This window comes from Myotis brandtii, unplaced genomic scaffold (assembly GCF_000412655.1).
Source record: "Myotis brandtii unplaced genomic scaffold, ASM41265v1 scaffold932, whole genome shotgun sequence".
NCBI lineage: Eukaryota > Metazoa > Chordata > Mammalia > Chiroptera > Vespertilionidae > Myotis > Myotis brandtii.
Genome location: NW_005371846.1, coordinates 250,129 through 261,226, shown reverse-complemented (window position 1 = coordinate 261,226; position 11,098 = coordinate 250,129). Strand labels below are relative to the sequence as shown.

Genomic DNA, 11,098 nt, shown 5'->3' with positions numbered 1-11,098 from the left:
CCTGGTCTACTCCGCACGGCACTGTCACCACCCGCTGCGCGGCCACTCGCGGTGTGATTAGTGGCAACAGCAACGGGCCCTCGGAAATAAAACGAAATGAACCACCAGAAAGGTGGCTGCAAACTGAGCACAGTCTAGCCAGGGGTGGGCAAACTTTTTGACTTGAGGGCCACAATGGGTTCTTAAACTGGACCGGAGGGCCGGAACAAAAGCATGGATGGAGTGTTTGTGTGAACTAAAATAAATTCAAAGTAAACATTTTTACATAAAAGGGTTCGGTCTTTTTTTTGAAAATGGGATCTTTCTGAAAAACAAAATTACTAATTCCTAGTTCTACAAACATACAATTTAAATAAAGCGACACACCAATTGGAAGATAAACATTATTTAACAAAGTGGTTTCAATTCAGGGCCGAGTTCTGGATTAGCGACTTTAACATTTAAATAGCCTCACGCAGGCTTTCAAATTAACACCTCCCAGCGCCCAGCGCCCAGGAAGGAAGGAGGCCGGGGAGCAGCGTCTGCCCACAGAGGCAGATTTCACACAGACGGGGACACCTCCCCCAACCACCCACATCCCAATGGATGCGGGCGAAGGAGGCCGAGGAAAAACACCTGGTTTTTACGGTGGAGGAGGAAAGAATTTTATAAATACGAACCCAAGCCGTCAATCCTGGAATACAGAAAGCATGACTTTTCAAGTGCTAACCAATGACAAAAGAATGCACATCTTTGTAGGTTTTTCTGACTTTTACAATATACATTTTGAAATTTTGATAACAGTAATTTAGTTATTATGTGCCCTGTTCTGTTCTAAGCACTTTAAGATGTACTAACCTTTACATGACATCTCACTAGAAACAATAATAATTTAATTCCTCAGTGTAACTTAAAAATTATTGAAGAAGAAGCTTGCTTTAAATTACTTACTGTATTGAAAGTTGTTTATATCACTGACTATCCAGAGAAAAAGCAACGCGGCTTATCACTGTTTAGGGAACCACACTCCTAAAGACTCTCGCCCTTATCTCTGGAGGCTCCTGTCCTTTAAGACCACACTCTACATACACTGTGTTTTTTACCTTAAGAGAACGTTTAAATAATCACTTACCACCCAGCTGAAAACCCAGCAGCCAGAAAGCAGGACTGCTTTAAGTCAGCACACAAGTTAAAAAAAAAAAAAAAGGCCAAAGGGAAAACTCTAAATTAAAACCATGCACCCTCCTGAGGAAAATAATTCTAATTTTGTGTATTTCAAAATCTAGAAAATAAGTGTTCCCTCTCAACCTGCAGCTCAGTGCACGCCACGTAAACCCGCCACCAAGGGTATTATATGCCTGCACATGACTTCCAGAGGCGAGTCAGCCTTCGGAAAAGCTTAGGCTGCCCCCAGCCCCCGCAAACCACGGGAAGAATAGCGAAGCTAAAGAAAATCAAGCGCTACCTTCTCAGTGCCTCTTTTCTTCTCGCGGGGCTGGTTCAGCTTGGCCTGCCTGTCGACCAGAATCTTCTGCCAGTACCTCTGTTCATGGTCACCTGGAAACACACAACACGGGGCTCTGCGTACAAGGGCACACGGACGAACACGCTCAGGGCTCAGGGCTCTACGCTCTCAGCAGAGCTGGAGTTCACCACTACGGTGCGCGTGTGAGAGCACAGAGGAGACGGGACTCATCAGCCAGACTCAGAGAGCGTCACGGTCCCCACAACAGGCAGCTGAGAGGGAAGGTCCACGTGGCTTTACCAGCGAGAACCTCGAGTTTCCAGCAGTGCTGCTTCTGCAGGTCCGCGCTCGCGCTCAGGACGGCTTGAGCGTCCTCGGGAGACTTAAACCGCACGTGGCACTCGGCGTCTCCTTCCAGCAGGTCCACGTACACCACTTCCGAGATGGTGGCCAGCGTGTCCTGCGCACAGGGGAGAGGGAGTATGAACAAAGCGTCTCACACCGCGGCTAACGTGTTCCCCGTGGCTATGTCAGAACGTGCTACGCCGTCTGAAGCTTCAATGAGAACCACCCCACATTAAGCATTTCCTCTGAAGTATATACGCATGCTCTTAGAAACCTCACACGGACACACCTGAGAACCCATCCAACATCCCCTCTAGTCGTAACTTCCTTTACTCCACCACACCTTTCACATCCCCCGGAGGGGAGACCTGCCTGGGGAGCACAGAGGTGCAGCAGATCGCACCGCACCCGCCCGCCCGGCAACAAGAGGGCGCCCCGTCCGGGAGCCGACAGAATAAGGGCTGGAATTAAAAGCACAATAGAAAGAGCCTCCATGGATTGGGGAAGAGGAGTGTTACCCCTCACCCGTACACTTGTGACTTCTGACTTAAAATATACATGAAAATATTCAACTTCTTGTAACAACTCATGCAAAAGAAAGGTTCTGTGAACCTACACAAATCCTAGGTTCCTGAGCGGGTCTTTGAAAACACAGCTCAAAGCTCTTCCTCTTTGATGAGATACCTGAACCACCTCTGCTGCACAAGCCTGTCACCCAGACCCAGGAGAAGTTTCCCCACCTCGCCTGCTGGGAGGGCAGATTAACAGGATTCCTGCATTCACAGCAGGCTCCTCAGCAAACGCAGGCGATTATGCAGGAATGTTACACCAGGTCTTCATTTATCAGTCTCCATTCAGGAAGCTAAACAAATAGCTAAGGGTTCCCAGCCAAAAACAGGGCCTTATCCATCTCGTCCCCAGCAGTTTTGACCCAAAAATTCAAGCCACAAGTAATTTAGGTTACTTTGAGATGTTCGATTTTTTTAAAAATTAAATCTTTATTGTTCAGATTATTACATTTGTTCCTCATTTGAGATGTTGGATTTTTAAAGTCTGATTTACACAGAACTGAGAAACACCTGGAGATACTACTGCATCATAGACTAAGAGAAAAGTTTCTTAGTTAAGAATGAAGCTTACATATATAAAACCTGTGAGTCTGTGGAAACAGGAGCTAAGTCTTAACTCATCCCATTCCTGTCATCCTGCCTATCACACAAGGCACTTCATATTTGCTAATTCAATAAAAAAAGAGACTATACTTGTCAATTCTTCCCATTTCTTTATCTAGTTAACAGTACTAATTTAGAGACTAAGCAAGAAACACAATCAGTTTCAAGTTGAGAAAGTTGGACTTTGCAATGGAAGTACAGCCACGTGACTGATTTATGTGACTGGTTTATAGCAGCCCCTTTCACAAGACATTTACGGAAAGCCATCGTCATGTCGGGGTGCCCTCGGAATGACCATTAGCCTGGCAAACCGCCGCCACCTCCTCCCAATCGGGTTTGTTCCAGCAAAATGCAAGTAACCACGAACTTGATTCATAGTTACTTTATGATTTCGATGATCATGAATGAAGAATTTGTAATCGACATAAATTTATGCTATTCATTCCAAATGACAAACCGAATGATTTTTCTATTAAATCTTAATAGAAAAACCAACCAACTCAAGCACAGCAGCACTTCCAAGTTTGGTCTTATCCCTGTGTGTGAAGTTCTATTTTGCCACAATGCTCTGCAAGCTGGGAGTGTCCGCGTGGGCCTGCCCACACCCTCACCCACAGCCTAGTTAGTAGGAGCACCTCACCTAGGTGTTAGCGAGAGCTGCGAGCTGCGGACTTTCAGGAAAGTGTTCACACCTGATCACAGTGAGCAACCTCAAAGGCTATGCAGGTAAAATGTGACTGGTATGAGGATGCAAAACCAAAACAACTTAACATGATGCTGAAAGTCAGTATAAAAACGTAAATACATTTGCTCTGTTACAGAAGGCTTTACGTGGTTTGAAAAGACAGTGTCTCACCTAACTGGGTGGCAGGCTATGGGGAAATAATACATATATGGTACTGCCTCTCAAAAGAACATATGAACAATAAAGAAATATTGCTGCATTGGCGTACAAAAGGCTGTTAGATAAATCGTATAAAGTGAAAAAAGGAGACTGTCAAACAGTATTTGCAATGTAAATTATGTAGAACTCTGGGTATATTTGCCCATGCATGCAAAACTTGTAGTTTTTCAAAATACTTAACACCTTTCTGTAATTGTTTCAATTTCTTTAAACAATCAGCATGGATTGAAAATATTAAAAAAAAATTAAACATAAAACTAAGAAAAGGCTTTTTTTCCCCCCAAAATACCCTACATTTCTTTCAGGAAAAAATTTTCAATTTCAATTCATTAACAGACAAAAATAAACTAAATTCATGCAAAGAAAAAAATATACATATTCTCTCTTTTATTCCAAACAGTTCTGACTTTAGGCAAAAGAAAATTTAGGAGTCTGTTCAAAGCTAAGAGCACCAATGAAAACAAATCACAAATTATTTCGTTTGTTCCAAAATCTGACAGCAGATGATTAGGATTTTAAAGTAATTTCAGACCAACTCCACTGCTGATTGAGTCTTCAGCACGTTTTGGCACTACCCTTGTAACACCCATCCCTCTGAAAACAAAAAGGCCCGGACCGGGAGCACCAGGGAGGCGCTCTGCCGCATCCGCCCTCAGCCCACAGGCACGGCCAGGGCACCACGGATGGACCGAAGAATTCAGTCTTTGGATTCTGCTCTGGTCACGTTTCAGAGCGGCTCTGGAATAAATCCTGCAAGGACTCTCCCAGAGGAACGGGCCCTAATCTGATTGGCTGTGTTTTCCAAATGCCCCCATTTCCACAGGAGCCCTGAGGAGGAAGGAGGGACGAGCAGCGGGGGCTGCGGCTCACCCTGATGAGCTTCCGGCCGGGCAGGGGCTCCGGGCTGACGACCTTCACAATCACGCCGGCCGTGAACTGCGGCCCCGCCGCCTGCGCCTTCTCCGGGGGACGGCCCTCCTCACCGCCCGCTGCTGATGGAGCAGGAAAAGACCAGGAAGAACGATTACCCTTCGTCATTTAACACCTCGGCCTCTTTACACCATCGTTAGTTCTTAGGCTACTTTAAAAAATTAGTTTACTTAATTTAAAACTTAATTGTAACATAATTTATGTAATTAAGAAAGTTACACATTGTAAATCCTTGGGGCTCGTAATAGGCCTCCCTGACAAAAACCACACTGCTAAATGCAATTACCATGAAATAAAATACAAAAGCTGTAATTACTGTAAATGCAAACTGTTACTTTTAGAACACTTGTAACACCTTCCCCCCAAAATGCCCATCTTCCCTGAACCAAGAAAACAAAAATTACCTAACAAAAGTAGATAGATAAACAGGCATGGAATAATAAAGAATACTCTATATAACAATTCAGATGTGAAAATTTATTTTCATTATAGAAATTTAACATATATCCTAATATTATAAATTTCATAGGAATTTTGTTCGGTGTTGTTTCTGCTTATGGTTCATACTATGAAATAAATTTACAAGTGCGAAAGTACAATCTTTGTTTACACAAACTTAATTCATAAAGTAGGCACTGATTACTAAATCTGACTAACAATGAGAACTAGAGAAAACTTAAATAACAGATTAGGAAACATACTGTTTAAATGAGCCCTTCAAATGTTCTTATATCAAGAATGTCACACATCTGAATAACTTGCCAAATCAGTAATTTCTGTAATGATTACTGTATAATTAAGTTTCTAAAAATTAAAGTTCAGCCTATAACTCCGAAATAGCATTTTAGTGTATAATACAATATAATGTTACAAAAACTATCATTTTACTTTTTTCATTTTTCAGTCCAGGCTTATCAGTTACTCCATGGTCTATTTCCATTTCTGACTCCAATTTCATTTGGGATATTGTTTTTTTTAAAGCAGCCATACTGGCTTTTTGCAGGGCTAAATACTCTTTTTTCAAATCCATCCATTCACTCCTGTAAGAAAAGAAAAGTATGTTAGAAATAGCAGATGACTAGGTACGTCCCCTCACAATGATTCACATCGCCCCGCGAGCAGGCAAAGGGAGGGGCCAGACCGGCACCCAGGTGGACCGGCTTCAATTTGCCAGGTCAGTTCCTACGTCTACTTCAATGATTTGAACTTTTGGAAATGAAGGCTTTGAATTAATTAACTGCTAACATTTACTACAACAGTCATCTCTGGGGGAAAAGGACCGACTGAAATTGAAAGATGACTTAGATTACTGTTAAACTGCTCCCAATTTCAGAGATAACATTCCTTAGTGTTTACTAGAATGAAAAGGAATTTCTAAGAGGGAAAAAACACCCCCTGGAAGCAACTTATTTACATGCATTTAACATGGAGATGCTTCTTCAAACAGCTTGAGCCCCTCCAGGGAGGAACACAATGGCCCTGCGGCTCCTGGGAGCCTCATTGTTAGCCCTAATCAACGCCATCAAACACACAGATAGCAGAGTTTTAAGGAGGAGGAGATCTGCTGGTGATGGTTTAGCTGTAACACTGACATCTGTATACTTCAAAAAAAAAAAAAAAAAATCCCGACCCACCCAGGATCCGACCTTCCTGAGCTGAGGCATTAGAATAACAAAAGGCCCTTAATGATTCCCTAAGATAAAGGCAGTTAAGGAATTCAGAGCTAAGGATCCTATAAATACAGGAGCCCCAAGTCCTTGCCCTTTACCCTTCCCAGGAGGACAGGACGTTAAGAACTTTCTTCTGAAAGGTATGCCGCTTGCTTTTCCCTCCGTGGCTCCCACCCCGGCGCCCGTGGGCTCCCCTCCACTTTAACATGGAAATGCTCTCTGTGACCTAAGCAGTAAGTGCTTCCATGTTTTAGTAGAGGTGAGTCCAGCTGTCCCTCGGCTGCCGCACAGCAACTCGCCTGCTCCCAGAGGCGCGGGGGCTCCTCTGCTTTAACCTGGGGGCACCTGCTGTGTAAAGCAAAAGTAAGTGCTTCCATGTTTCAGTGGAGGTGCCCCCACACCCACACCGCGTTTTGGGCCCAAATCTGTTTTCTACTCACTTTCAGGTTAAAGCCAATCGGGATCGCAAGGCTCCCCGGGACTGGGCTCCCCACCACTTAAACGTGGATGTACTTGCTTTGGAACCAGAGAAGTAAGTGCTTCCATGTTTCAGTGATGGTGAGTCTTGCTGTGCCTGTTCCCAAGCGCACAAGCCCGGCCTGCAGTCGGGGCATTTCAACGGAACCTTAAGTCTCTAAGAACACCCACCACTTTAACATGGAGGCATTTGCTCGACAGACGGAAATAAGTGCTTCCATGTTTTAGTGTGGTTGTTGCTTGGTAACCGTCATCCTGCCGCGCAGACCTGGCTGCAGGCCGTCACTGTTGCTAATGTGCAACTCTGTACACGACCTGGAATTGCACTTTAGCAATGGTGACGGCCTGGCTGCCCCCCACCGGCGCCCACTCACTTGGACAGCACGCGCAGGGGGAGGATGGCAATGGTGACGGCCTGGCTGCCCCCGGCCGGCGCCCACTCACTTGGACAGCACGCGCAGGGGGATCACCTCCTCGCCCATCTTGTGCCTCTCCTTGTGCTTCTTCTTGTGCTTCCTCTTGGCTTTCAGGAGCGACCCGTCCTTTATGTCTCCCGCTTCCTTTTCCTCTTCAGTGGAGACTTCCAGATCTTTAAGAAAAAGACAGAAATGAGGTGATAAGTCAACTGTATTTGTCGAGCCCCGGCCGTGAGCGAAGTCAGAAATACCTTTGTTTTCTTTGGACACTTGGGAGGCTTTTTCCGGGTTGTCCTTCTTGGCCGTCTTCCTGACTTTGGACCTGGGAGCCGGACACCCTGCGTCCTCGGAGCTGCTTCGCTTCCTCTTCTCTGCTCGCCCCGAAGGCAAACCGGCCGCTTCAGCTCTAACCCGCTTTTTCTTCTTCTTTGAGGGTGGCTTTTGGGGTTCGGCGCCCTCCCCTTCGGAGCCGTCCGACGCGGCCCTGGGCCCCTTCACCCCGCAGGCACCGCTCTCCTTGCCTGTGTCCACGGTCGCCTCTTTGGCCGGGACACCGTCTTCCTTCTTCACCCGGACTTTCTTCTTCTTCTTCTTTTTCTTTTCTTCTGTAACAATGCTCCCATCAGTTCTCACTTTCCTGCAACTCCTTCCACTTACAATATTTTTATTTAAATACTCACCAGTGACTCCCAGGGCAGGAATGGGCTTATTTTTCACTGTTTTAGGAAATATCCCAGGTTTCCTTGGTGCTTCCTCTGGTGGGTTGTTAAGAAACTGAAATGAAATCAGCAAAAATTTCTTCTAATTAAAATGCGTGATAATTTTATTTTGCTCATTTTTGTTCTTTTTAGGTTCCGGACCCACCTCAATAGCTTTTGCTGCCTGTTCTTTTGTCTCAAATTCCACAAAGGCAAATCCCTTCGGGTCCCCCGTAGACTTGTAGTGTGGGATGCTCACGTACACGACGTTGCCACATTTCCCAAACACTCTCTCGATCCAGCTGTGATTGACGTTTTTGGGAAGTAGCTCCTGCAATGAATTAGTTACATTATTAATGATGCTCTCCCTCTTCTCACTCCAGGTCGATCCGTCTTCACTGTCTCCCAGGACAGGCTTACCACGTACACGGTCCGCTCGTCCTCGTCTGGGGGTTTCTCACCCAGGGGCTGCTTCCTCCTGATCCTGGTGCCTTCCAAGTCCAGCTGCGAAGCACACACAGCTAGTGAGCGGCTGAGTTTTTATGTAATTGTGCAGTAATTTATGTGATATAAACAACTGTTCTTACCTCGACAACAGCTGAACTTTTCAGTGCTCTGGCTATTAACTTTTTGTCAGTGGTCAATTTTTTCATTTTGTTAAAAGACACCAGAAGCGATATATCAACATCTAATAAAAATGTAAAAGTGAACAAAAATAAACTTTCAATCTGTTCCTGTTACCATCATGGTTGAAACCCTGTCCCATTTGAATTCTTAATGCCTCCTTTTAAAACCGAGTACAAAAGTTTATTAGTTTTAAAATCCCAAGAAGGACATGCCTCTAGTGCAGTGGTTCTCAACCTTCCCAATGCCGTGACCCTTTAATACAGCTCCTCATGTTGTGGTGACCCCCAATTTCATTGTTACAAATTGAACATAATTAAAGCATAGTGATTAATCACAAAAACAATGTGTAATTATATATGTGTTTTCCAATGGTCTTAGGCGACCCAAAGGGGTCGAAACCCACAGGTTGAGAACCACTGCTCTAGTGCCTGTCCATTTTCTTAAAGTCCTTATAGGTGCATAATTCCACAAATCTGTACAACCCCAAGTCACTGTCCATCACCATGTATATATCACCATTATACTCTGTACCTCCCCCATCTCCACTCACTATGCTGTTATCCGTGTTTATGAGTTTTCTCAGAAATCAAGTCTAGTGTGCACAACATGTTTAAAAAATATAATATAGTGTGTACAGCATAGTATATACATCACACATAATACAGTGATACTGAAGAACTGTAAGTAAGACAGAACACACCAACTCATACAATGACGTGCTATTTCAGAAGTAAACAAGCTGGTGCATCAAAGGCAGTGCAGCTGGAAACCGGTTCCATTTACACTGAAGCCAACTTACATCCGTCTCTGGACTTCTCTATCTGCTCGCGGAGAAACCTGTCCTTGTGGAGATTTGCGTCTCCAAACCAGAAGTCCACTTGCTTGGCGATGTCCGCAAGCACCTGTTTCACCCGAGACCGCTTCTTCTTCTCAACCTCTTTGTTTTCAGTCCTTTCCTCTTCCATCGCCTTTTCTTGTTTTCCTCTTTCAGTTTCCATTCCTGTGAATTAAAGAGGTAAAAATGTAAGTCTGGTAACACAGAGTTAATCCACTGAATAAACTTTCATTGGCTGGCAGTTCATTTAAAAATTTTTAGCTTTTCTCATTGGCCTTTAAGATTTAAACTTAGAATATCCCACCTCAGTCTTAGGTCAAATAGGCCTTTTAAACTGCACAGCTAGATTATCCTATATAAAATGTCACTTAGCTACACTTTAAGTCAGTAAGTCAAAGTGTAAGATTGAGGAACTCGGACATTCCATCTCAACAGACCTCAGAACTTTATTTACATTTTTAAATACAACCGCCAGTGAAATAGTGGGTTCCTGACATTGAATTTTTGAAGTGTTTCTTTCTCCTCACTAAGCAGAGCTTCACAGGTAAGCTGCAGAATGGCCTTCTTGGGTGACCGACCATCCCAGGACTCACTTCCTGGGCACCGGTTCCCAACCCCCCCTTCAAGTTCTCCTGGCGCCTCCTTGGTCCTGGGCTCCGGCCTCAGGCCTGGGCTGCTCTTGCTCTGAAACGCCCCCAGGTGCCTGGCTGCTCCCTCACTTTCTGAATCAAGTCTTTTACAAACGCCTCTCCAGTGAGGTCTCCTTCCACAACTGTATGTAAAACCGCACATTTCTGGACAGTTCTGTCTCCGCACCCTGACGGCCCATCGCATCCAGCGCACTTGTTTGTTCTGTACCCTCCCTAGCGTGTGGGCTGGAGGAAATCCGTGCTTTTTGTATTAGTTACTGATGCATCCACCCCCAGTCCCTGGCACACAGGAGCCACTCAAACGTTCGTGGAATGGATTTTGTCATCTTAATGCCGTCACTAGAGGTACACGCACCCAGGCTGACCACTGGGTCAGATGATGCCGGCCTGCCTGAGGGTAACCAGTCTCACTGAAGACGGTTTTCTTGGAAACAGGAGAGTTAGGACATGTCTCTCAGCCCCTCGTGGCTGGCATGCCCACGTGACCAGAATGACATGACAGATGGGAGGGTGAAGGGGGCTAAAGCGTTCACGCTACAGAGGAGCCTCCACACTGGCCTTGATCCGTGGAAGCCACAGGCTGGACTGGGGCGTGCGGGGCGGGCAGGCCTCCGAGAGGAAACGCTGCCCCTCTCCCTGCTGCCTCTGCCCCGTAGAGCTCAGTCAACGGGGCAGGAGATGGAAGCCCATCTGCGTCGCAGTCTCAGCAAGGCCCTGTCCCCGAGGGCAGCAGATGCAGCGACGGAGCCGGCAGAGCCCCCGTCACCCTCCAAGGTCAACCCGAGAGAACTCGCACTTAGAACAGGCGTCCTCAGTCGGCCAGGTGCGGACTTTCACGCAGACATGTAAGGAAGCATTAATTTACATGATGCCAGCATCACACAAAATGCAGCTCCAGGTCAGAACCAGTCATCAGAAACCACAGGTGTC

The 11,098-nt window shown here is 45.7% G+C and overlaps 1 protein-coding gene across 4 annotated transcripts in view; it reads right to left on the bottom strand.

Annotated features, from left to right (window-relative positions):
- Positions 1 to 9,702, bottom strand: part of LARP7 (La ribonucleoprotein domain family, member 7) — a 12,198-nt gene extending 2,496 nt beyond the window's left edge. Inside the window, exons 1-11 of one of the 4 annotated variants that reach the window (XM_014533065.1) lie at positions 9,483 to 9,702; positions 8,644 to 8,744; positions 8,477 to 8,560; positions 8,223 to 8,387; positions 8,039 to 8,132; positions 7,610 to 7,960; positions 7,387 to 7,531; positions 5,684 to 5,835; positions 4,736 to 4,860; positions 1,745 to 1,904; positions 1,445 to 1,536 (exon numbers count right to left, since the gene is read on the bottom strand). In XM_014533065.1, coding sequence (XP_014388551.1) covers positions 1,445 to 1,536; positions 1,745 to 1,904; positions 4,736 to 4,860; positions 5,684 to 5,835; positions 7,387 to 7,531; positions 7,610 to 7,960; positions 8,039 to 8,132; positions 8,223 to 8,387; positions 8,477 to 8,560; positions 8,644 to 8,744; positions 9,483 to 9,681 — 1,668 coding nt within the window. In that variant the 5' untranslated portion in view covers positions 9,682 to 9,702. Of the gene's footprint in view, positions 1 to 1,444; positions 1,537 to 1,744; positions 1,905 to 4,735; positions 4,861 to 5,683; positions 5,836 to 7,386; positions 7,532 to 7,609; positions 7,964 to 8,038; positions 8,133 to 8,222; positions 8,388 to 8,476; positions 8,561 to 8,643; positions 8,745 to 9,482 lie in introns of all 4 variants that reach the window. The other 3 variants (XM_014533064.1, XM_005885875.2, XM_005885876.2) reach the window with 3 other exon arrangements.
- Positions 9,703 to 11,098: the final 1,396 nt, after the last annotated feature.